At 38.9% G+C, this 27,354-nt stretch overlaps 1 protein-coding gene across 2 annotated transcripts in view; it reads left to right on the top strand.

Annotated features, from left to right (window-relative positions):
* Window positions 1-27,354, top strand: part of Nagk (N-acetylglucosamine kinase) — an 87,078-nt gene that overhangs the window by 3,620 nt on the left and 56,104 nt on the right. For both annotated transcript variants that reach the window (XM_067093525.1, XM_067093524.1), the window contains exon 2: window positions 19,164-19,248. In XM_067093525.1, the coding sequence (XP_066949626.1) occupies window positions 19,164-19,248 (85 nt within the window). The remainder of the gene's footprint in view (window positions 1-19,163; window positions 19,249-27,354) is intronic.

Here is a 27,354-nt window from a genome sequence, read left to right as displayed (position 1 = left end):
GTGATCCAGAAAATCCTTTCCCGAGTTATTTCCTCAAATTTGTCTGTAGTTTCTTGTAGAAGTTAGACAGCGAAATATAATAAGGAGTTATCGCTTGATTCTTTTTGCTGAGTGACCTTGTTAAAGATTATTTGTTGTGGATTTGTAATTGTGTACAAAATTCAGTTTTAAATTTTGATGACATTCACGAAGGCACCTGTTAATCGGACTGACGTAATGCTGATGAGGTATTTTTGTAGGCTTTTAAAGCTACGTTCATGGGAGATACGTGGTTGTAAGCGACATAACTCGCTTTATGACTAAGGATTTGGAGGTGATAATGATACTTTGTAGTGATACGTGGTAAAAAGAAGGGATGGCAAAGTTAGTCTAGGCGCAAAATGTTACGAGATGGTTTGGTCTTGTTGAGAGAATAGGACGGGGGTTCCCAATCTTTTTGATACTGGAAATTGTAAACCAGAATTAATTTAGATCTCACAAAAACTTTCGAGGATTCACAAATAAAAAGAGCAAAACTTGAACATTATAAATATATAAGGGGAATCCACAAGTGATATATAAACATATCAAGTTATTCACAAGTAATATAAGAATACGTAAGGGCATTCTCAATTAATATCTCTATTTCTGAAGTTAACAAATTTCACGTTTTATTATTGAAGTGAAAATTATGAAAAACTGTTTTAAGTTTCATTGACTCCACTTCACGATGCCCTTAGGGGGGCCGGGGTAAGTGCCGTCTGTGCATCTCACAGGGTGCACTGTAGGCATTACTAAAGGTTCTTTGCAGCGTTCCTTCGGCCCCTAGCTGAAATCCCTTTCATTCCTTTTTACTGTACCTCCATTCTTATTATCTTTCATCTTGCTATCCACCCTCTCCTAACAATTATTTCACAGTGCAACTGCGAGGTTTTCCTCCTGTTACACCTTCAGACCTACGTACTCTCAATTTCCTTTCCAGCGCTGAATGCCCTCGTAAGTCCCAGTGCTTGGCGTCTGGCCTAAACTCTGTATTCCATTCCATTCCACTTCACGATGAGAATCTGTATTACCGATTGGCATCATCATGATCATTGTCAGTGTCATTATCATTGTCATTTTAATCATTTTTAATCATTATCGGAAGGACTGGCAAGAACTCTTGCGTTATCTGTGCGTTTGAAATCATTAACCTCCGAAAGCAGGAATAAGAAACGGGTCAAGAATTTATAAGAGGCTGGAGATAAACGAAGGCAAAGTTCGTCAAAGATCTCTTCTCTGCGATCAGTGAAATTAAGGATTTTAATATTGCAGATTTAGGCTTTGTTCCTTAATGTTTTTTCTTAATGTTTCAGTATCATAATTACTAGGCTTTGTTCCTTAATGTTTTCGTTGGCGAGTGTTTTTTTTTTTTTTTTTTTTTTTTTTTTTTTGGATGCGTCAATTACCAACTCAGATACCGCATTAAATTTAGGAATACCAGAGCAGGTTACATTATACGTACATCTGGCCGGGTAACTGCAGATAAGTAAACAAAAATGGTGCAGTTAACTTTTTTTTTGTGTAGATAATCAGTGGTGTCATGTGAAGCAGAAGATAAAGTGTGCTTGTGTGCTTGTTGTATGATGCAACACGTTCAACTGATATGATTTCTTCATCGGCAGATTAAGACTGTAATCGTTGGTCGTTACAGTATAAGGCGTAGAGTTAGAATTTTGAAATGAGATAAAATGTTGGGCTTCTAAACCATCCGAGAAATTTCTTTAGGTTGGTTGGTGTCAGTTCTTTATAATTTTGTAAAAGAAACATGTAAAGTCAGGTTCTTAATGATAGTTTATGATGGTTTATTACTTTGAGCTCTGTTTATTATCAGTTCGAAATGTCTATAGGCGACGATGTTTTTCGAGGGAGATATATATATATATATATATATATATATATATATATATAATATATATATTTATATATATATATATATATATATATATATATATATATATATATATAATTTTCACCATCAGTTAATTTTATGTGAATCACAGTCTTTTCAATGAACAAAAGTCGATGTTTTATCCTGTCCAGGCCAAGGCCAGGGTTCGAACTTGTTTCCTTTCGTTTAGGCACAGTGATAGACTGTCGACTCATCCATTCGGCTATGAAGAGGCACCCATCAATTATAATTCCCTTGCGTGTAATTTATTCCCGAGGGTAAAGTGAATCCATTATTTTGTGACGTTTGTGGTTTGAAATATTTGTGTATGCATACAGACATACAAACTATATATATATATATATAATTATATATATATATATATATGTATATATATGTATATGTATATATATATGTATATGTATATATCGCCTCGTACGTGGTGACTGCTTTAGTAATCAAACGTTATCATACTCAACGCTGTGAGTGAGACAGCTCACAAATACAGCATTATTGCACAAGTTACATAATTATTATTTTTTTTAAAGTGATATGCATTGTTTAATCATCCAGTTCTGTTACTTGTGCATACTTCTTAGTCTTCTTCTGCTTCTTCTTCTTCTTTCTCTGCATCTTCTCCCACTTCCATGCGGGGTCGATGTTTCTGTCAGCTTACCTCCTCCACCTGGCTCGGTCAAACACATCCTCCTCTGACAATTGTTTGCCTGTCTCTCAGGTCTTCTCTAACTACATCCATCCACCTTCGCTTCTTCGGTCTTCCTCTTGCTCTCCCACCAGGCACCTCCATCTGCATCACTCTCCCTCATCCCTTCCCATCACATGGCCATACCACTGCAATCTTTCATGGGCCTTCTTTGAAAGTTCTACGACTTTAGTAGTTCTCATATTCTTTCATTTTTTATCCTGTCCATTTTTGTTACTCCACAAACAAGGGGCAACACTGTGAAGTCTGTGCTGACTTCATAGTGTTGCCCCGCTTAAAAAAAAAAAGTGTAAAATCCTTGCGTTAATTTCAGACCAGATTGCACAGCATTGATATTTACGTTGTAATTTTATTATTTTTTTCAATCGTGCTTCAAATCTGAAAGATTTACCAAAACTTCATATGCCGTGCTCGGGAGGCTTTCTGTTGAGTTTCATTAAACGCAATTCATTTATTTTCATGTATTTTGTTAATCACGGAATTTAATCAAATAACAAAATATATAGAGAAATGCAGCCAATTCATTTTTTTGATTTGCCTAACTTTCATTGAATACTACAGTATGTATCACTGATCTTGATATTGCGTTTCTTGAAACACCACCTGCATAATTGGACAAACGGTCCGACCTACAGAGGCGGTCGGCCAATCCCTCCCCAAGCTGGACCATGATTGGTTCAGCCGGGGCTAACTACCAGTTTAGTGTGATTGTCCTGGACAGTCGACCCGCCCATTCAGACTTCGACGTAATCCCATGTCCTACATTTCCACGTGGCGGTGACATTTTACATTTCACTCGCATCGCTTATCTTAAGAGATCGTCGTGACCAAAGAGATGTCTCATTTCCAGACTTGTCATTTAGCCGTTTTCTTCACTGGTTTTATTTTATTGAAAGCTGTTGCTTCGAATGTAACCGCAGTGTTCAGATGGTGTCGCAGCTGCATGCATGGGGCCTTGTTGAAAGTTGGGCTCTCTCTCTCTCTCTCTCTCTCTCTCTCTCTCTCTCTCTCTCTCGTTAATGTTATCTTGGTAGTACATCGACGATCCGTTTAAGATAACAGAGTGGAAATTTTATGGTGCTTACATATTGGTAAAATTAAAAATCACGAAGTTGGAGGAGTTTATACTTTCACTGTGTGAATGTCTTAAAGATTTCATTGATTATACACACACACACACACACACACATATATATATATATATTATATATATATATATATATTATATATATATATATATATATATATATATATATTTCATCTTCTTGCGGCCTTTGTCTCATCTTTCACTCAAAGCTTCCCTTTTCGTATATAGGGTTTTCGGGGAAAATAGAAGTAGGAAGCGAATTCACAAGCTTGATAGCTGAGGGAAGCAAACAGCCAAGGAAGGACTGGTGATTTCCACAAAATGGCTAAAGTGAGAAGAAGTGGACTGTTGGGTTTTACGAGGCAGCTTGAGAACGATTTGAGGTCCGTCCATCAGCTCATTGGAGCATTGACCGAGTCCGTGCTTATCGGAGAGAGAGAGAGAGAGAGAGAGAGAGAGAGAGAGAGAGAGAGAGAGAGAGAAAGACAGCCGAGAGAAGATGCGATTTCTTGATCAGTGCTTGAGAACAAGATCTTGCGAAGATACCAACCTGATCAACTTGCAGCTTTACGAAATGTTAAGAAAATAGATATGAAGACATCTAAACAAAGTCCCCTAATACATTCAGTGGCAGATTTAGTTGTTCGAGCCGTGTGATTTCACAAAGTCAAGTTTTGGGGCAAAATACCAAGAGTGTCAGTGTCATCAGACACTCGAAAAAATTGGATGAGAGTGGGTACAGACATGCGTATACAGTGACTGTCTTGGGTCCATTGAACTTGATTTTTGGATCCTCGTTCAGATAAGCTCTCAAACTTAGCGACGATAGATGAAGAAAGAACAGTTCGAAATGGATTATTATTATTAATAAAGTAGTTTAACCAGACCACCGAGCTGACTTTCAGCTCTCATAGGGCTGGCCCGAAGGATTTGATTAAAATACTAGGTCCAAATGTCACTTAAAGAGGACAGGGAAGAGAATGAAGAGGAAACTGGAAAAGAGGTGGACCAATAGAGGTTAATTCTTAAGATGTGGGGAAAAAAAAATAGGTGAGAGAACTGCACCCTGAGGAACACCCCTAGCGATCATCAGCAATAAAGACAGACGTGAAGCAAGAAGATGAAAGCTCACAATAACTATCAAGGTGGAAGGAATAAAGTCACAAAGAGCAAACTGGGTTAAAAGAACCTAAAAGAACCGTACACTGACTGGCAGATTCTCTCGGGATATCAAGAACGATGACAAAAGATTCTCCCAGATTCGTGCCGAGATGACCGACCAAACATCAGTGAGATAAGAAGAGTCCCCAGCATTTCTTTCCATATGAAAGTCGTTCTTTTGATCTGAAAAAAGAATGGGACTTGAATTGCATGAGAAAATTGAGTGAAGGCTCAAATACTGCATCCATTGTAGAAGTTAAAGATGGCTAGACAATAGTTTGATGGTTAAGATTGGGCGCCCTTCTTTTATTTACGAATCATGTTGTTAAGAACTAGTTAGCGTGAATTTTGGATGATTTCTTCATACGTTATTCACATTTTGTGCCAGCGTAGTATAAAAAGGCTAATTTCTATCTGGGAAAAGGCGCGTTGACATATGAGATCGTATTGCATCACACAGCTTCGTAGATGTGGGCATTCGTGGAACTCTGCGAGGAGGCGGTCATGCGAAGTAGGAGAATACGTGAGATTCCACTTGTTGCTTTTGATCGGAAATGCTCATGTTTTCAAACAACGTTTTGTGTTATGCGGTGATAGTTATGAACGCACGTAGTTCATAATTACGTTGAGGAAAAGAGGTACATGACGGTATTAAGTAGTGGCCTGTATTTACTGATTAGTGAGAGGGGTGACTCTCTTTACATAATATTCTCAAGGGTGTTTCAATAATGAGTTACGTAACGTGGGTAAATGCCTTCCTTAGGCGTGACTTTGATAGGGTATGACTTCAGAAAGTGGAAAAAGTGGTGTTATGTAATCAGACTAACGGTGTTTGCTCTTTATTTCCATCGTAAAATGATTTATGTGTATCATACTCTTTCAACAAATCCGTAAAGATCTTTGCAAAAAGATAAAAAAAAAAAGAAGATTTAGGTTATGATCATTGTACTTTTGCAGTAATAAGCACTTGAGTACTTTTTTATTTGTGTTTTGTTATTAATCCTGGGACCTTAACCTTGTGACATCTCGTATAACTGGTATGAATAGTGAAGGTATTATGGCACTTATCCATATTTGGATCAAAACTCCTTCCAAGCCTTGGTTTGACGGTGTTTGGTCTCTGGCTTTTCAAGAGAGAGAGAGAGAGAGAGAGAGAGAGAGAATGAGAGAGAGGAAACCAAGCCTGCTTAGGATTTTCGTTCTGCTTTGATTCATCATACCTTCAGAATTGAGCGGAACTGTTGAAAAGCTCAACTAAAAGCTAGAAATTCACCGTTTGGAAGGAAATGTGGCAGCCTAACTTTACTGGCGCAAAACCTTTTGGAAATGTGGCTTTTCCTCTCTCTCTCTCTCTCTCTCTCTCTCTCTCTCTCTCTCTCTCTCAGCTAATAGCACTTAATATATCTTCTCTCTCTCTCTCTCTCTCTCTCCCAGCTAATAGCACTTAATATATCTTCTGAAACAGACCCCTTCCAACCCGCATCGGTAACTGTAACCATAATAATAATAATTATAATACCTGGAACTTTTCTTCGACTTTACGTAAACCTTAAAAAAAGATTGCACACCTTCTGTATGAGCCTGTCGAAGCATCAAGACTGGGTGGGGCATGATGTTCAAATCTGAATATAAGTGAAGAACCTAATTCATGGTCGATGGGCGGTTTGTGTTTACTGTTAGCTATGCCTGAAGGCTGTTTTCTCTGGTAGTCGATGCTCACTACAAGATTTGCTCGTCACTACATAGTAGGGCGATTATGATGTTTGTTGCTTCTGGAATGGAGGCATGTTTGGTACACATATTTTGATGAGGCCATAATATTTTTAACCGAGATGTGAGTTCTGTTGAACTGTGGTAATAATGGTCGATTTGTTGGGGATGCAAGCTTCAAGATTTAATTCTAAAATAAATTTCCTTCTTGCTGTCTTCAGTTTTGTAGCTAAAAAGATCTGTAGAGTTTAACATGAAGAAACTAATCTCCTTATGTTGCTTCAAAGTTTATCTTTTAGTTACGTTGGTGTGACAAGATAATCTCGTGATTCCTCTGCTTGACTGACAGTTAGGTTTAGTCTGATAAAAATAAACTGGTTGGGTTTATAAAATTAACCTCCATTCACTTTTATGAATTTTATATTCCTCTCTCTCTCTCTCTCTCTCTCTCTCTCTCTCTCTCTCTCTCTCTCTCTCTCTCTCTCTCTCTGTCATTTGTCATCCAGTCAAACATTTGTTGATGCCACCATTTTTGGGTCACTTCTATTCTCGTCTCGACTAGAAAATTTGTTTTATTTTTGTCTGATTTTCTTGACTTATTTATATTTCTTGTTCCTTTTCATTTTATTCAAAAGCCTCTTGTTTTGTCGACGTTGTTATTTTCACCATATTCCCCACATTTTCAAATTCATTGATATCCTTGTCATTTTAATACTTTTCCAGTCTTTACATAGATCTAGTCTTCCTCTTTGGTCCTTTCTGTGTTTCTGCCTTTTATTGATAAGTCGGTCAGTGTTTGTGCAACATTTGCATTCCTGCTGGCCTTGCATTCGTCCGACATCGTACCGTTAACATATCGGTCATTCATTCTTCTCTTATCACTATCCTCTTCCTTAAACCAGATTTTCCTTTCCCTTCTCTTCTTCTTCTCCCATTCCCTTCCCTCCTTCTCAGCTTTCCTTCCCTTCCCTTCGTGACACACATCCAGGCCTTCCCTCTCATTCTCCCTCTCCCCCCTCCCCTTCCCTTCCCTCCCCTCCCCTTCCCTCCTCCTCCCCTTCCTCTTCCCTCCCCCTCCCCATCTCTTCCCTCTCCCCTCCCCTCCTCCTCCCCCTCCCCCTCCCCTCGTGCACTGGGGAACCTTTCACTCCTGCCGCTCAGACCCGCTCGATAGGCACCAGTTCACTGCACTCTGTTGCACGAGAGGGATTCAAGATGAAGAAATCATGCATCATGTTGCAATCGGAGGGAGGAGGATCCCTGTATGGCAGTTGCATGCCGGAGGCAAGAATTCTTCCCAGAGGGGGTCGTGTGTCTGGGAGAAAACCTCCAGTTAAAATAAAAAAAAAAAAAATGTAAACACGCTTTTGATGTGTTCTGCGTTCTGATTGATGGAGCAGGAAGTGGGTATATCCTTAATAACGGTTTAGTAACGGTGACTGGCTGTTTATTGCGAGAATTGCACTCCTTTTGGTAAACATTTGGATTGGTATAGTAATATGGTAAGATTTTAAAAATCTTGAGGTAAATAAAATGATACGGTGGATACTGGATTTATTGCAGAATGTCAGCCAGAACAGAAAAGTTACATGAAATGAAATTAGTGTAAGGAAATAAAGGTAAAGTTATACATAATTAGGTAAAGTTAACTTTTTTTTTAGTTTATTAGTTATATTTGGAAATACTATGCTTTTAGCAACATTAGTGTTAGGCGAAGGGAACCTTATCACTAATCAAACTGGAGTTTATATATATACAGTATATATATGTATATATATGTATATATAATTTATATCCCTTTTTAGTATTCTGTAAAAGTAAAGTATCGAGAGATGGCTTTGTCCGTCCGAACTTTTTCTGTCCGCCCTCAGATCTTCAAAACTACTGAGGCTAGAGGGCTGCAAATTGGTTTGCTGATCATCCACCATCCAATCATCAATATACCAAATTGAGCCCTCTAGCCTCAGTAGCTTTAATTTAATTCAAGGTTAAAGTTAGCCATAATCGTGCGTCTGGCAACGCCATAGGACAGGCCACCACCGGGCCGTGGCTGAAACTTTCGTGGGCCGCTGCTCATACAGCCTTATACGCTGTACAGAAAACTTTCGTCTGCACATTTTTTACTTATCTCTGTCATCAGTTCCTCATTTATCAGTTCGTGTTAGCCTAACCTCCACGTAAACACCTGTATACCAGCACTTGTTTTGCATCGTTAAGATAATACCGAACAGTGAATACAGGTAACCGAATGTTAAATGTGTGGGCTGAACACCTGCCTGTTCTGGTGTTCTGGTGTTCTGTGGCCATTTGTAGATTCGCAGGTAATTGCCGCGGTTCGTTGACTCTGATAAAGGAAGATTATCTTTAGTGGGTGATTTATAATTCCCACACCTAGCTCATATTTAAATAAATTGAGTTGAGTCTGTTATCAGTTGAGTTATAATTGAAGAATTTGCTTGTTCTGCTGAAAGAAAAAACATCTTGACTTGCTTTTCTTGTTCCTCCACTGGAGCGATTTAGCTTCGTATTCTTGCCATTAAAAATAGCCGATATTTACTGTAGTGTTCCTGTGACACGTCATATTAAAAGCCTTTTCACGAATCGCAATAGTAATCGCCACTTAATTAAACGCAGTTCTGTTTTTTTGCTATGTATAACACCGATAGCGCAGAGGTATTCAACTCCTCTGCCAGAACTTAGAAGCAAAGAAGCGTCTGTGCATTCCGGGCTGCCTCTGAACATCAAACATTTTTCTGCGAAGGAAAAAGAGAAACTTCAAGGTTAGATCTCTCTCTCTCTCCTCTTATTGACTAAGACAGATGGGAGTGGTCGCCCGCCCCAGGTGAACAGGGGGTGTGAGTTATTAGTGTGTGTGTGTGTGTGTGTGTGTGTGTGGCGTCATGCTCTGAGAGACACCTGTCGGCTACACCTGCCGATTCCTGCACCTGTGCGATAGCTTGGTGCTTTGAATTGCAAGATGGGAATAAACATTTGCGTTCCAGTTTTGTAAATATATCTCTCTAAATATTGGTATATATATATATTTTTTGTAAGAAAATAATTGCTGTCGGTGGAGTCTTTCATTTCGGGAATACGTTCCATAGGGTTTCTTTACTTTTTCCTCTCCTTCAGGCTTGGCCTACATAAGTGCATTGTGTTTCCCGTCCCGTCGGCCTCTCCTTAGAGACCCCCACGAAAATTTTGACTGCAGTACCATAAACTTAATCACTCAGGCGGGATATCTGTGTGCCGATAAAGGGTACCATGGACGAACTCGTCAGATTACGGAAACAAATCAATCAGTCAATCATATGCTTTGGGTTATCTCCTATCAGAACGCGCCGTTGCCAGTGTAGGGAGGATGTGAATGGAAATAGCGGTACATAGAGATGATTATGGGTAAGGGGTACAGAAGAGGAAGGGAGTGAATAAGTAGAACGAAAACAGAGAAACAGTGATTAGCTAAGGTAGATGTTACAAAATACGGTGCGACTGAGAGAGAGAGAGAGAGAGAGAGAGAGAGAGAGAGAGTAGTCCAGAATGGCATTTTCTGCATTGCTTTTAAAACTTTGAGAATAAATACTTCATCACAACAGAATTTTATTTGAATACTTAGGAAATGGAAAGATCCAGCCACCATTTTCCTGATGAATAAATTGTGAAATATTAATTAAGCAGTTATTCTCTTGCATCAAGTTGCCTTAGGTCGTTCAGAAATGCCACGACATTTCATTCAGGAGCAGGTAACTGAATTTATGAATTGCAGTTACGTATGTACGTTAATGTTAGCAAAGGCTTGAGTTTTGTGTATTGTAGTTATGTTTTCTGGAACAGAATTTAATCAAATTACTCTTATAATAAGTATTTAGATATTTCCGTACCGTTTTCCTTATTATATTTCAAAATTCTTCGTAGATAATCTTAAGTATTCATATAATGAGTATTTAGATATTTCCGTACCGTTTTCCCTACTATATTTCAAAAGTCTTCGTAGATAATCTAAGAAAGACCCCAGAAAGAAATAAACAGAAGGAATATAAGCCATAAAAGAGGAGAAGTCTTCACTTTTATCAAGCAAACATTAAGTCTGACTCATCCTCTATCATATTACACCCCTCCCCCCCAACAAAAAGAAAAGGCTTTTTGCTCGCTATGTGAGTGATGAGAGGAATATTATGTCATTACAGGTTGAGCCAGTTGCAATATTTGCAACAAATTAATTTTCTTTGTTAATTATTGAAGAATCTGATCAAAGAATTAAATACACTTCTCGTTGCACTGAAGAGTTGCGCAGTTGACAGTTGTCCCTGGATGCAATAAATGCAACGACAGTTCGAGGCTGACTCACAGCAAAACCTTAGCCATATTCCCTCTGGGTCATCCCTGATGATGAGGATTTAATCTTTTCTCTGAAAGGCTGGTCGAGAGAGACAGAGAGAGAGAGAGAGAGAGAGAGAGAGAGAGAGAGAGAGAGAGAGAGAGAGAGAGAGAGAGATGGGATGATTTTCGTAACGAAACCCATTAAAAGATCAAGGACATATGGTGGCCGCAGAATGACAAATCTAGGAGAATGTGATTGTAAGGCTAAGACTAAAAGTGTGTGTGATTGTAAGGCTAAGACTAAGAGAGTGTGATTGTAAGGCTAAGATTAAAAGAGTGTGATTGTAAGGCTAAGACTAAAAGAGTGTGTGATTGTAAGGCTAAGACTAAAAGAGTGTGATTTTAAGGCTAAGACTAAAACAATGTGATTGTAAAGCTAAGACTAAAAGAGTGTGATTGTAAGGCTAAGACTAAAAGTGTGATTGTAAGGCTAAGACTATAAGTGTGCGATTGTAACGCTAAAACTAAGAGTGTGCAATTGTAAGGCTAAGACTATAAGAGTGCGATTGTAAGGCTAAGACTAAAAGAATATAGTTGTAAGGCTAAGACTAAAAGAGTGTGATTGTAAGGCTAAGACGAAAGGACTGTGATTGTAAGACTAAGACTAAAAGAGTGCGATTTTAAGGCTAAAACTAAATTTTGTTGCAGTTGCAGTTATTAGAGAATGGGCTCACTTAATAAAAAAAAAAACCTATGTATTCGTTGTAGCACCAACTGCAGAACATTGCTGGTGTCATCTGTCGATAATAATTCAACTGGTAAAATTATTTCTAGACCAAGATTTTTTTTCTTAACATCAACCATAAAAAAAAATGGGGTTTTTAGTTTACAGTTGTCTGTCAGTGGCTTTCTCGATGTCGTTATCAGATATTCTCTAAATTGAAGTTAACAGCCGAACGTTCTATTGACCCTCTTTCAGGCCAACGGTAGCCTCTGTGTTGGCTGCTGCCTGTGGGGTCATATCGGAGCAAGCTCTCTGACTTCAATATGGAGTAGACGAACCACTTGAATTTCCAAGGTTGGAATGTCGCCTTAAGCCATTCTCCTCTCTCTCTCTCTCTCTCTCTCTCTCTCTCTCTCTCTCTCTCTCTCTCTCTCTCTCTGTGCACCGTCATGCCACTTCCTTAAGGCAAAAGGTTTCTTGTATGTTTGTGGTTTATTAGTGGGGAGGAATTTACTGTGTTCTTCTTTCCGAGGTTAGGAGGAACGGTTATATTTATGCTAAATCTTTTTAAGATTAAATAGATAACTGTTAGTTTTATTTTCTTAAGGTCCTTTTTTTTTAAGTGCAAGTTTGACATATAGATAGATAGAAAGATAGATAGATAGATTAAAGCCGATTATATAAAAACTGGTCAATCAATTGTTAATATCTGGATAATTTCATGTCTATTTTAAGACAAGACTTATGATGTTGTAATGGTCCCATCGAACATGTATTTTTGCGGAAGCCTCAGCGAGATCGAATGTTTGTTCTTGTCCCTCTGCGGAACCAACGACCGTCACTCTGCGGCCTTTTTGTGCTACGCTCAGTTCCTCTTTAGGTTGAACCACGTGTACTGGAACAAATGTATAATCCTCTATTGCCTTACCATAAAATCATCCTATACTTTATAGATTGCGAACATTTCCCAGTTAAACCTAAGCTGAAGATCCATCAAACGGGGAAGAACGAAAAGAGTAACAATATCCCTCTCCCCTTGCATGCTCCTTAACACTCATGTCCTCTCTGGAACGAGTCACATCTCCCATCCTTCCTGCATGAGAATCAAACAGTCCCCGTCATAAGGGAGGCATTCTGAACCCCTAAATTGCTTGATGTTCAAGGTTGCTGGCAGCGTAGCCCGTGATTAAGCAATCGGCCTTACCGTTATGGGGACGTGTTGCGTTCGATTTGCATAAGGAGCGCCTTTCTTAAATGGCTCCTTGATAGAGGAAGTAGATGGTGGGCTCTCGGGTAAGGTTTTAGTATGGGGAGAATGTCCAGGCTACTGTTAAAGTTAATTGGCCTCCTGACATTTGTACCAGGAAATCTGGTTTGTTTCAGAATGTTTGTTGGGCTTGGGCGAGTTTATCCTTGTCCAGACCTTTGCAGAAGGAATTAGTAAAGATGATTTTGCGGTTGGATGATTATACACACACACACACACACACACACACACACTTCAGTCGCTGCCACAGTCATGCTTTAATTGCTCATATAAGAGAGGAGGAGGGGGGGGGTAACTCCCACCCCCCACATCCAACCAAGTCCGAGATAGAAGTGCCTCCGGTGTCATGTAAGCCATTAAGTGGCATTGACACGTGTTGACTTTATAAAATAACGCAGAGTGGGACCGTGAAAAGTAAATGTCATTGAGTTAAAAAATTAAATGTGTTTTGAGAGAGAGAGACTACTTAGATTTATCCAGCCTTGTGCGAGAGAGAGAGAGAGAGAGAGAGAGAGAGAGAGAGAGAGAGAGAGAGAGAGAGAGAGATGCAAACGTTGGCAGGATACGTGGAAGTTGCTTCAAGAAGTAAAATGCAAAGGTAAATATGATTGGTCAAGACTAAAGATAAGTACCCCAATTATCAGTCGCTGAACTTTTGTTTAAAGGACAATTGTAGAAATAAGTGTCTATCCTTAAAACTATTGCTTCATGTAAGGAGAATAAATTTTTGGGGGTTTTTGTCTGAAATCTCATCGTTGCCAATTGATTTTATAACAAAAGATGAACAGTTTTTTCGTAAGGGTAACAACGTTATCATCCACTTGTCACAAAGAAACCCTGTGTAAAATGCGCAGCGTCTCTTGGGTACAGCGTTGCTAAGATTGGCTGGGGTTGTCCTTTTAACTCCCTTGCTGTCGCTGACTTCATCTGTTCTTTACAACTTGTTTGTAAACAACATGAGTTTGTTGTGATCTCGACATTCGAGGTAACCTTTCACCTTTGCAACATTTTTATTGTCGTTTGAATTATATATTTTTTCAGTTGATTATGTTGGCAGTGACGTGAAGAATGTAAAATAGCCTTAAATTGTGGTTCTTTTGCATCCGCTGAGATGTTGCGGCGTTGGGCCTTTAACACTGGTATGTGGTCGGTTTCACCTTTGGGTCTAGGGACAAAATCAAGTGTACATTATATATATACATATACATATTTACACATATATATATATACACACACACGTCGTATATGTATATATTCTTCTATGTATCTCTCTCTCTACCTGCTTCTAAGGAATTCTTAATGTCAAGAGTCTCATTAAAAATGTGACATCAAGCATATAGTGCAAGAATTAGGCCGAGGTTCCGTATGTGAATCTCCCGTTAAACATAATATGTTTTCTCTCGTTCAATATGAGAAGGTTTCGTTTTCACTCGTTTATAATCCTTCGTTGTTAAACGCCATAGAAACTGGATTACAGATAGTATTTTAGTAAGTGATAAACGGCTTTTGCGTTCAACGCCACCGACACCAGCGCCAAAAGCGGCGGCTTTGTGAACTAAGAGTTACTAGCTAGTCCACCCGGATATCTCGCAGAGAGATGGACGACCTCTTCCTAAATTCCAGCATCTCGTGTTTTCCCATCAAAATGGCCACTTCATCGTACAGAAAACCAACCGAAGCACAAGGACAGCCTTTAATGGTGAGGTTTCAGACGCCTATCCGGGACCCTCCCTTTTGTTGTGCCTTCCGTGTTGCTAGTCATGAAGGAGCCATGGGCTCTCTCTCTCTCTCTCTCTCTCTCTCTCTCTCTCTCTCTCTCTCTCTCTCTCTCAGAAAGGAGATGGATTTGAAGGAAAGCATGACAAGCACGTTTTTGTTATCTCTCTCTCTCTCTCTCTCTCTCTCTCTCTCTCTCTCTCTCTCAGAAAGGGGATAAATTATGAGGAAAGCATGACAAGCAAGTTTTTCTTATAACTCTCTCTCTCTCTCTCTCTCTCTCTCTCTCTCTCTCTCTCTCTCTCTCTCTCTCTCCAGAAGGGGATGGATTTTAAGGAAATGATAAACAATGTTTTTTTCAAATGATTGTATACTAAAGGATTAAAATTTTATGTGTTCTTGAGTAATTTTTTCTTTCCCTTATACTTTCTCGTTATCAACTCAAGCTTCTTGATTTTTTCTTTCCCTTATACTTCCTCGTTATCAGTTAAAGCTTCTTCATCTCTAGCAACCTTCTACCCCCTGGTATAATATTTTTTTTGATGGTAAATCACGGGATTAGGTTCATTCATGTGCTTCTTCGCAAGGCATGATGTAATATAACGATTACGTTCGCTGGCAGAAAAGCACAAGAGCTTGCTTGATCAGGCAAATTTGATACGTATTGCCCAAGTTAACTTTCTCCATTGTCTCAAAACTCTGGGCCTTTTATTGTCGAATCTCATTCAGCTAAATCGCCTTCGGGGAAATGTGGAAATAAGTTATTGCAGTATATTGATATGCTGCCATGTGCTACATATGAGGGTTATGGATAGACTGCATTAATCCTTGACTTATTAACTAATTCATGTGTGAAATTTACATGATTTAGCGTTGGAACTTTTTTTAGGTCACTATCGGAAATATGGTAATTTTTGTAGTGACAAAAAAAAGTGTTTGTAAATTTTGATTAGTAATAGTGAGTTTGAAGCAAATATTTTATAAGTTCTTGTTCCAGGAAATTCTGGATCATTGAAATTTATTCCGGAAATTATCTTCCCCGTGTGAGGTATTCATTTTAAGAGTGATATCAGTATCAGTAACACACAAAAAAATCATGCAGACTGAATAAAAGCACAAGCAACAGGAAACGAGTTGATAACAGCTGGCAAAGGATGACAGCACTCCGTTTGTTATTTTTGGGCTCCGAGACAAATAGGAAGATTTGTTGTATATGTAGTGTATATAAGCATTAGGTTTTGTCTTTAGAATATTCACAATTTCATTTTACAACATCTTGTGCAGCAGTAGTGGCAGTAATGAGCGGTAGAAATCATGTAGTTTTTAAGATTCTCGGCAGTAGTAGCAGTAATGAGCAGTAGAAATCATGTAGTTTTTAAGATTCTCAGCAGTGGCAGCAGTAATGAGCAGTAGAAATCATGTAGTTTTTAAGATTCTCAGCAGTGGTAGCAGTAGTGAGCAGTAGAAATCATGTAGTTTTTAAGATTCTCAGCAGCGGTAGCAGTAATGGGCAGTAGAAATTGTGTAGTTTTTAAGATTCTTTTTAAGAATCTCCACTTTTTGGAGTTTTTTCAGTCTCTGAATATTTCTTGTTTCTTATGGTATTCAGTAGGGGCCCCAGCTGCATGACTAGCAAAAATGTCAGTACAGTGAGTCAACCTCTTCATAGTGACAGCATCCCTACAGCGCTGACCTATACTCACGGGTCATAGCTGCATGTATATCTTCATGCATTGCAATGCAGAACCAGGCGTAAGAACCAGCCTGGGTGCAGTGACTTACGAAATACTTAAGCTGATTTCTTATCGACATTCCTTTCCTTTTTTTTCCCCCCTTGCTAACTGGGTTACACTGCATGCGGGTGTATGTGTGTGTGTGTGTGTGTGTGAGTGTGTACATTGTACTCATCTATCGTACGCTGTTATCGCGTCTGTTAAACTCTAAACTCTTAACTCCTGCTTTGGAAGTTTCTGTGCACTGACACTACCCTGGTTACATCACTCGCATCAGGTCTTCGAGAAATGCGTTATTTAGTGCCTTACAAAAGTACCTTTAACCCCAATTCTGCATCGTAATTGATGGTACTGCATCTCCCTTGATAATTAGCGTATCAGACTGATAAGTGAAGATTCTCGCCGCATCCCAAGAGCCAACATCATTCATTCAAGTGCTTTGCTCCGATGAAAGTCAACACACTAGAGAGTTCAGTAACCTGTTATCTAGTTCTCTAGGTACTCCAGTATTGAGAGTTCTACCCTTCTAGTATTTTTTTTTTTTTTTTACGAACTGTCACGTAGGATTTGGTCACAGTCCAGTGCGTTTCGATTCAGAAGGAATCCAAGTAACACGACACCAATTTTTTAAAATTTCTTTTAAATTTTGAAAATAACGCGGTACCTCCTAAAGTTGAATTTTAAAGGGTGGGTTACCATCATATACTAACGGGAGCAGTACTGGATATATACAGTCAGTCCGGGTCTAATGTGAAGTGATTATCTTCTCGGAACCGTAAGATACTTGTATTCTTATCACGTCTTGCATACTTACACTGACGTTGTGTTTACATGTGTTTACATGAGCCCACAAGCATCGTTTACATATACACGCTGGATCACACGTGTCATCGCACAAATGGGAAGAGGTTATGGATCGCTTTAAAGATACATTGGCCCTCGCTTGCAGTTGCTTGCTGCTTGCTTGGCCCACGTCATTAGAATTCGTAGGCGAGAGCATGACTGATGAGCAAGCTTTATACTCCTGCTTGGTGTGTGTGTGTGTGTTTGTGTACGCATGCGCGTGCATGTTTTAGTATTCAGCCAGCGAAAGAGAAAGGGAGGTTCTTGCGAACCTCACAACCCTTTAACCCCCTTTGTTTTGAAACCCCGCAACATAGGATATCTGGGAGAAAGGCGAGATTGTAGGATATAAAGGGTTCTGGCCTTATTCTTTTTTTTTTTTTTGTAAAGTTTTTGTGGATGTTTTAGCATGACTATCATAATACACACATACACATACACACACACACACACATATATATATATAGATATATATATATATATATATATATATATATATATATATATATATATATATATATATATATATATATATTACTGACAGGACCTCATTGAAACTGGATGGTATCTAGCGGAGATATTTATTCAGTAAAAATTACAAGCTTTCCATGATAGCAATCCTCATTGTCAAGATAATTGCGTAAATGATAAAGTTAATATATATATATATATATATATATATATATATATATAGAGAGAGAGAGAGAGAGAGAGAGAGAGAGAGAGAGAGAGAGAGAGAGAGAGAGAGAGAGAGAGAGATAAATCAATCAAAACTAGGTTTTCCTAGGACAATATGATGTCATACTGTATAAAAGCAGGCTCCTTAGTGATTATCTTTGTTGGATTTATCGGCGTTCAGAGTTATGGATTTATTTTCTTGCTCATTTATTTTGTGCCAACTTATATAAATAACCAAGGGCTTCTAGCAAATAGGTCTTCCCCACTCGGTTTGCTAGTGTATTTCATTTCCTTTCCCTGTGTCCATAGCTGTCAAAACGTCACCTCTCTCTCTCTCTCTCTCTCTCTCTCTCTCTCTCTCTCTCTCTCTCTCTCTATAAGTTGGTCTTCCCTCATCTGAGATTTTTCCAGTTCATCTGCCATGCACATCCTCGCCTTAGGAACGCCAGGTCTGAGCAGTTCAAGCTGTACATTCTCTCTCTCTCTCTCTCTCTCTCTCTCTCTCTCTCTCTCTCTCTCTCTCGTATCTCCAGTTTAAAGTCTCTGGGAATCTCGTTATCTTGATTTGTGAGTGACCCTTCTATAATAATCTTAAAGTGTTCTTTCTACGCTGCCTCTTTCATACAAAATGTGTCGATAGATAGGTAATAGATAATAAAATTATCTCTCTATCTATCTATCTATCTATGTATTTACATATGGCTCTTCTGCAGCGAAGCCAGAAGACATAGCTAGCTCTTATTACCTTTCGTGTACAGTATAGAGATTGGTCAGTCGCTGGTTCTACTCTGTGACACAGTAGCTTTCATTTTAGCTTGCATTGTAAACAGTAAGTTGGAAGGGAAGATAGACGTACACACACACACACACACACACACACACACACACACACACACACACACACACAGCCAGGATTCTTCAGTGACATTCCATCATATCCCAGTGGGAATTAGGTACCTGGTATACTTTGTTGATTTCGGTGGATCGCAACCAGATTGAAGAACTGCATTGTTTCATATGTACAGACCCACTTCAAATTACTAATACTCGATGTTACGTCATTATTGCTTCCTGAGCTTACACGCCTCATTTATTTACATTTTCATGTCCTAATGTATTTATTCATTTATATTCTCACTTATTTATTCGACAGAGGCGGCACCCACCAGTTCAAATTACTTGTAATCGATGTTACGTCATTATTGCTTTCTGAGCTTACACGCCTCGTTTATTTACATTTTCGTGTGTTAATGTATTCGCTCATTTATATTCTCATTTATTTATTCGACAGAGGCGGCACCCACTCATGGATCGTTCTCATGGACGGAAGAGGCGAGAAGGTGGCGGAGTTGGAAGGACCATCAACAAACCATTGGGTGAGATATTATTATTATTATTATTATTATTATTATTATTATTATTACCCGGAAGATAAACTCCGTGTTCATACGAAATAACCCTTCTGGGGCCATTGACTGGAAATTCAAACTTCCAGAGTTTATGGTGTTCTTTGAAAGAAGTACAGAAGATAATAGACTACACAAAGGAGAGATCAGCTATTAGGAAAGGAAAAAATATATAAGTTAATAAGTTAAATAAAGAATATTATTATTATTATTATTATTATTATTATTATTATTATTATTATTATTATTATTATTATTATTATTATTATTATTATTATTATTCGGAAGATAAACTCCGAGTTCGTACGGAATAAGCCTTCTGGGGCCATTGACTTGAAATTCAAGCTTCCAGAGAATATGATGTTTTATGAAAGAAGTTACAGAAGATAACAGAGAATTCAGAAAGATCAGTTATCAGAAAAGAGAAAAAGATAAATTGATAAATAAATTGATAAAAATATTAAATACATTATTAAAATACAAGGTTGAATAAGAATATTAAATACATTATTAAAATACAAGGTTGAATTGTGAAAGGGCAGTAATATAACACATAACCTAAATTTGCCTGTCGGGGCATTTATTTTCATCATCAGTATATTTTCTACCGAAGTATCGTATGAGATGTCCTGCATATGGAAGTGAGAGTTAATTGGAACTTGTTACAGATAGTCAGTGTGATAACCAATTCATATATGTAAGTATTAAGTCACTTGGAACTTGTCACAGATAACCAATATGGTAGCCAGCTTGTACAAGGCCGAAATATTAACGTGCTCACAGGCAGCGTTCCATGTAACGTGTGCAAGGAGCATTTCCTTAATATATTATTATTATTGTTCAAATACAATACTTTCCCTCTGAGCTACACAGTACGTGCTTGACTCAACAATCGATTATGCATGACCACTGGTCGTTTTTTGTGGAACTTATGAACGTTGCGTGCAAACATTCTTCGTGGTTACTGCCTTGTATCAAGCAGCGCGGGGGCGTGCTTCTGAAGGGGGAACGATGGGGATAAATACCAAAATAGACCTAGCTGACCTTGAACTTGCCCTTTGAGCCAAGTGGCGCCATCTCTTGTTAGTACTGAGTGGTGACACTCGGTGGCAGTACGACCGGACACATACGTGAGGCGTTTCCTGTGGGAAAAGGTCCCGAGGGGTTTTTGCTTGAATTCACCGGGCTTTGCGAAGATTAGGGTATTGGTATGAGGTTTGGCGTCTTCGAACGAATACGTCATCGTCAAATTAAGCTCAGCGCCGCTCACTGGACTCTAGCCTCTCTATCCCATAGCAGGGTGTGGATATAGTGTACGGATTACTTCAGGTTCTTTCCAGCGTCCCTTTGGTCCCTAGCTGTAACCCCTGTCATTCCTTTTGTTTTACCTCCGTTCATATTCTCTTTATTCCATCTTACTTTCCAGCCTCTCCTAACACTTGTATCTTCGTGCAACTGCGAGGTTTTCCCCCTGTTTCACCTTTCAAACCTCCTTTACTCTCAGTTTTCCTCCTGTTACACCTTTCAGACTTCCTTTGCTCTCAGTTTTCCTTCTGGTACACCTTTCAGACCTCCTTTACTCTCAGTTTCCCTCTGTTACACCTTTCAAACCTCCTTTACTCTCAGTTTTCCTCCTGTTACACCTTTCAGACTTCCTTTGCTCTCAGTTTTCCTTCTGGTACACCTTTCAGACCTCCTTTACTCTCACTTTTCCTCCTGTTACACCTTTCAGACCTCTTTTACTCTCACTTTTCCTCCTGGTACACCTTTCAGACCTCTTTTACTCTCAGTTTCCTTCCTGTTACACCTTTCAGACCTCCTTTACTCTCAATTTTCCTCCTGTAACACCTTTCAGACCTCTTTTACTCTCAGTTTTCTTCCTGTTACACCTTTCAGACCTCCTTTACTCTCAATTTTCCTCCTGTTACACCTTTCAGACCTCCTTTACTCTGTTTTCTTCCTGTTACACTTTCAGACCTCCTTTACTCTCACTTTTCCTCCTGTTACACCTGTCAAACCTCCTTTAATCTCAGTTTTCCTCGTGGTACACCTTTCAAACCTCCTTTAATCTCAGTTTTCCTCCTGGTACACCTTTCAGTCCTCCATTACTCTCACTTTTCCTCCTGGTACACGTTTCAGACCTCCTTTACTCCCAGTTTTCCTTTTAGCGCTGAGTGACTTCATAGGTCCCAGCGCTTGGTCTTTGGCGTAAATTATATATATTCCGTTGCAGCCTCTCGACTGCTTTCGAAAAAAATCCCCGACGTCCCAAAGAACGCAATCGCCTGACGTAAGAAAGTCGCCGACTCCCGCTTCATTTATCAACAAACATGTTTATCGAACACGGAATGTCGTCAGAAACGTGAGGTGGGGCTGATAATACGATAAAATGAGGTTTCATGAGATACTCCACTAATCCTTAGATTTCGTCCGCTTATCGTCTCATTTTTTTATAATATTCGAGTCTGTGTAAGTGGCGCGCACCAAAATTGTTCGTAGATAATCTTTTTAAACTTTTTTTTTTTTAGTTTTGGAGAGAATTTTAACCTTCCACAAGTTAGTTGAAGTCCGTCATTTGGAGATAAAGTAAAGAGAAATTTGTAAAATGTGCTTGCAAGTATATAAAGTTCACAGTCGAAATGTGAATAATAGATGTGTTTTTTTATATTCATGTCCAAACAATTTTAACATCGATAAGAGATTATAGGTGCTAGATAATGTTAAGAATTGCGTGTTCTTAAATATCTTCAAATGTCTTTAGGCTTTAGTATGCTTATATACATTTATGCTTTTTAGATATGGTCACTTCACCTTAGGTGGCTGTCAGAAACCGCAAGGTCTCGATTTTTGTGTCACTCAGAGCGCGTTTAGACGTTCATTTGTTTGTGCGTGTTCGTGTGTGCTTGATTTATGAGCTATGTTTCTCGCGGCCGACTTTTTCGGTGTATGGCGACGATACCGCCATTTTAAATGCCGGATTCTTGTTTTATTTTAGTTGAATATATTTCCTTGTCGCTTTTGCTTCCAGGAAAACAAACGAGAAAACAAATTTGCATCGTTCTGCGTCGGAGTAAAATGAGACGGTTCTTCCCGTTTCCATAACAAGTTTTTCCATATCCAGTACCTAGGTAAAATTTTCCACGTCCTTGAGCTATTCAAGCCATTGAAGTAATAAGTAATTGTTTATATTACTTAAGGTAAAGTTTTTCCACGTTGGAGATAAGTTTTCCAACTCTTTTAGTTGAGAGTTGCACTCAATCTCCAGCACTTCTGATAAGGTTTCCTCCTTCGGTCCAGATATTCTGTCTCTAACACTTGAGCTAGGCTTGAACATGTTCAATCGAGGAAAGTGTCCTATCTCAACACTTTAGAAAAGTTTTTCTTCTCTCTCGCCTGGGTTTAGATATACATCCCCCCCCCCCTTCAGTGGGAGAGGAGACCAGTGCTAAGTCTCCACAACTTCAGGCAAGTTTCTCCAGCTCTGTCATTCTGAGCAAGTTTTCCAACTGTACCCCTTTATGTACGTTTACCATATTCCCCACCATATACAAACGTGGCGCACTGTAGGCATCACTAAAGTGTGTTTTGCAACTTCTCTACAGCCGCTAGCTGGAGAATTTTTAGCCTTTTAGTTTACCTGTATTCCCGCTTTCTTTTTTCAGTCATGCTGTCCATCCTCTCTAACTGTTACTTCTTAGTGCAGCTTTTGGAGTTTTCTCCCAGTTCCAACTTTAGAGCCTTGTACTTCATTTCCTTTATTTGCTGGATCGCTTTATTTTGCTGTCCAACACCCCAAAATTTCTTGAAGTAAAAAATCAGCACACCACATGCAAGTACTACCATCTTTAAATAAGAGGTCTAGCCATTCTTATCTCGGAAGACAGTTTATCTCATCCAGTTTTCGTTGAAAGAAAAGAGTGGTTTAATCTGATAGGGGAAGAAAAGTCTCGTTTCATGTTGAGTTCGTCGAAAATCCAAAGCAAGTAGATGCGACGATTAGAAGAAATCTTCTCTGTAAAGTTATGATTGGCGGTTGGATTTGTCACACCACGTAACATGGTTCTTATCTACGTCCTCAGTTGAGAAAAGGCAGCATTTTTTTTTTTTTTATGTTGGGTACTGTTGAGGTTTGCAGTCTGGATTACTTAGCGGTGATGTAAGTTCGGGGTTATCTATCTCTCTCTCTCTCACATTCTGTTGAAGAGGGTTTGAATCTATCGTACAAGGCTTGACAAAAGTTTTGTGACATTTTCAAATTTTTCATTCTTATTTTATATACGCGCTTGTGTGCCTAGTTGCAGTAAAAAAAAAAAATAGCATATTTTCTGAAAAATTTTAACCTGTCAGTAAGTTACGATGCTGCTATCGTGCAATATCGTGATGGTAGCATTGCTGATGATTGAATAATCTGCCGATATTAAGGATTTATGCTTTATTTCTTTGTATTATTACATAGAGTCTTGTTAAAGCCTGAAACACATCTATTCGTCTAACTAAATTCTTATGCTTTTTAGGAGCTGTCATGACCGAGAAGATTTTGTGAGTTGGATGAAAACGTAATTATGTAATTATTTAAAATGATAACATATATCGGAATTCCGGAGTTGGATGAAAACGTAATTATTATTTGAAACGGTAACATTTATCGGAATTCCGTTGCAAGGAGCAGTGACGTAATGCTGGCAATCTCAGATCGCTTTTAAATTCAAAATCAATCAGCGGAAAGAAAACGGCTTTTAACTCTTAGCAGTCGACCCCAATAAAAAAAAAGATATAGAAAACGGGTGCCTAGTGCCTGGGATGCAGATCAAGAATAATCGCGTCCCCCCACAAGCACAGGATTATCAGACCGTTGCAGCAAAAGTTTACATGATTTTCTTTTCTTTTTTTTATTAACGTCGCAGGGCTTGTGCCTGAGATGAACTGTGCGTGGAGGAATGCGCCTGACGAGGTTAAAAAACAAAACAGTATGCTAGTGGCGTTAGTGACCTTTCGTCTCGGGGGAAATTTCTTTTTGCGCGCGCGAGTTCTGTGTCGAAATTGTCGTTCGTTTTTGTTTGAAGTTGTCGTTTTTTGTGGCAGTTGTCGTTCTGTGTCGAAGTTGTCCTTCTCTGTCGAATTTGTTCTTTGTAGAAGTCGTCGTTCTAAGTCGAAGTTGTCGTTTTTGTCGAAGGTATCGTTCTCTTTCGTGGAAGTTGTCGTTATAAGTCGTAGTTGCCGTTCTTTGTCGACGTCGACGTTTTATGTCGAAATTGTCGTTCTTTGTCGAAATTGCCGTTCTTTGCTGTAGTTGTCGTTCTTTGTCGAAATTGCCGTTCTGTGTCGAAGTTGTCGTTCTGTGTCGAAGTTGTCGTTCTTTGTCGAAGTTGTCGTGGTTCTTTCGGTTTCACACTGATCCCTTTGTTTTGGAATAGTGGAGAACCAGAGTGGTAAATGATTTACTCTGTTTTGTAAATGGTCTAACAATTTTGTGTTTTTTCCCAGTATGCCGTGACGTCATCCCTGAGCAAGTAGTAGGTATTAGGTCCCCTTTGGACTTTCATAGGCCTTTTGCAAACGTAAATAATCAGTGCGAGGGTAAAAGATGTGAACAATATGAACAACTTTAAAAATAACGTGTAGATGTGTTAAGAAAAGACACAACTAATTCTGCGTTTATTATTGCTTTTGGAGTGAATGTCCTGGCAGTAGTCTTCATGGTTGTGTTCCAACTGGTGGGAGTTGTGTATTTAACACTCTCTCTCTCTCTCTCTCTCTCTCTCTCTCTCTCTCTCTCTCTCTCTCTCTCTCTCTCTCTCTCTCTCTCTCTCTCTCTCTCTCAAAATGATCTAGGCGACTGTATATCCAATTCTTTATGTATCACAAACCTCTCTCTCTCTCTCTCTCTCTCTCTCTCTCTCTCTCTCTCTCTCTCTCAAAATAATCTAGGCGAATTGTATCTCCGATTCGTTATATAATACAGATCCCCCTAATAACTGCATCGACATGATTTCTTAAGCTGATTGAACCAGAAAAGCAAAGCAAAATGTACCTTTAGGGAAAACCTATTAACTTCAATAACTGTACAGTGGCATTCAGTGCATCGAAACGGTTTTAAGTCGCAGTCGACCGATCAGTGCGAATGAACGAACCCAATGGTGTAATCTGTCCATTCATACTGTCACAGACGAATTACTTTCGTTCCGTTCATTGTCAGCAGCTTAGCGTTTGAAAGACAATAAACTTCCGTTGTTTATACTCCTTTGAACTCAACTGCTAAAAGAATAATCTATATGCTTTACTTTTAACAAGTGTTGTGGACGTCGAAAGCCTTGGTTGCGTGACGCCTAGTGAATGCTAATTCATCATACATTCCTTTGTTACTTAGGTAAGCGTGTAAAATAATATTTATTCAAAGTCTTTATCAGTAACGACGTTTAGCATTCAAAAAATGTAAGGTCACCCGCTATGAAGTTCTTGAGTTTTATTTACGCAGAGGGTGGCGTGATGGGCAGATTAATGTCGTCTCTTCCCATTGACTCTAGGGCTGAGAAGATGAAGAAATTATATATATAAATATTTGTAAATGCGTGCTCAGAGTCCCCTTTATTTTATTACGCTTATTGGCCTCTCTGGCGTATTTCTTAAAAGTTTGTGCACATTGTAAATAATAATAATGAATAAATAGACCGATGAGATGCCCCAGATGACGCTATTACTGTACGTTGGAATCAAGTGAATTTTTTTATTTATTTATAAATTTCAGCAAGAATGAAGAATGGAGTTTATTGGGCTGACAATACTTGGACTCAATATTCAAGTGAAAACTGTCCAGTATTGTAAGTATTTTTTTTTTATTATTATTGAGCCATTTTTTATGGTTAAACCTCCTCTTGTCCCTCGTCTAGTTTATTACCCTTTAGAGCTGTTTATTGACTTTCAATTTATAGAAGTTTTAAGCTTGGGATTCCTGGACGCTGTCATTTATAAAACATTCAAGCCTTATCCTGATTTTAGAGGAAGTTAAAAGTTGTTAATATGATTCAATCTTCAGTTTTTTTTTTTTTTTTGCAAACTGTCTTATGTAAAATTTAGTCACATTTGCAGAAACTTCATAGGTATCCTTGAAGTATCAGTAATATTTTACCACGTTTTCTTTCAAAAACTGTCTCATATTATATTATATATATGTAGGTTTAAATCATCCGATGTTTCATAAACGTTCGTCTCTCCTGGAGGAAGGGGGGGGGGGCCTTGTGTGGAATTGGATGGGGGTGGATAGGGGGAGTGGTAGGGTGATGTGGGATTATGGGAGGGGATTATAATTGTGTATGCTGGAGGGTGGTATTGGCGGCCGCTTGAACAAGTCTTCTTTGGCGTGTCAACTTCCAGTACACAAAGATCAGAGTTGAAGGTCAGTGGGTACCAGTATCATTTTGTGGAAACAGCCATTGATATTTGAGACATTTTTGTCTACCCGAACTTTGTTTGTTTGAATGTAGACTTTAAAAGAGGCGTCAGACTTTGGAAGACGTCAATCAGAATATAATGAATTGTTAGAATTGACGCTTCAGTATTAAGACGTTCAAGAGCTCTTGGTGTATTTCTTAAAAAATGGACTCGTCGTCGTGGAATTGATGCAAGAATAAGTCTCAGTCATTCAACAGGGATTTGCGTCTGAAGCTTCCTGTTCCTAATAGCGCTTTTGGGCACATGTAAGAGTCTCCTCATTTTTCCAGGTATTTTCTTTGCAGTCAAGCACGGCGCCTTTGGAAATATGTTGGTTGAAGGTTGAAACACACGTTTAACTCATCTGTGGTCAGCCACTTGAACAATGAACGGTGCTGGTGATCGTATATTTTCTATCGATACATTATTATTGATAGTAGAACTAGGCTTTAAGCATAGAGGAAGTGTACTTGGAAATGAGAGAGAGAGAGAGAGAGAGAGAGAGAGAGAGAGAGAGAGAGAGAGAGAGAGAGAGAGAGAGAGAGAGAGAGAATTAATCGAGCTCTGGTATTTTCAGGAGAGTTACCCTTATCTTTCAGGAGTCGGTTTTTTTTTAAAGCATAAACTGAGGAAAACTATTACAGGCTA

This window comes from Macrobrachium rosenbergii, chromosome 50 (genome assembly GCF_040412425.1).
Source record: "Macrobrachium rosenbergii isolate ZJJX-2024 chromosome 50, ASM4041242v1, whole genome shotgun sequence".
In the NCBI taxonomy this organism is placed as follows: domain Eukaryota; kingdom Metazoa; phylum Arthropoda; class Malacostraca; order Decapoda; family Palaemonidae; genus Macrobrachium; species Macrobrachium rosenbergii.
This window is presented reverse-complemented; position numbering and strand designations above follow the sequence as displayed.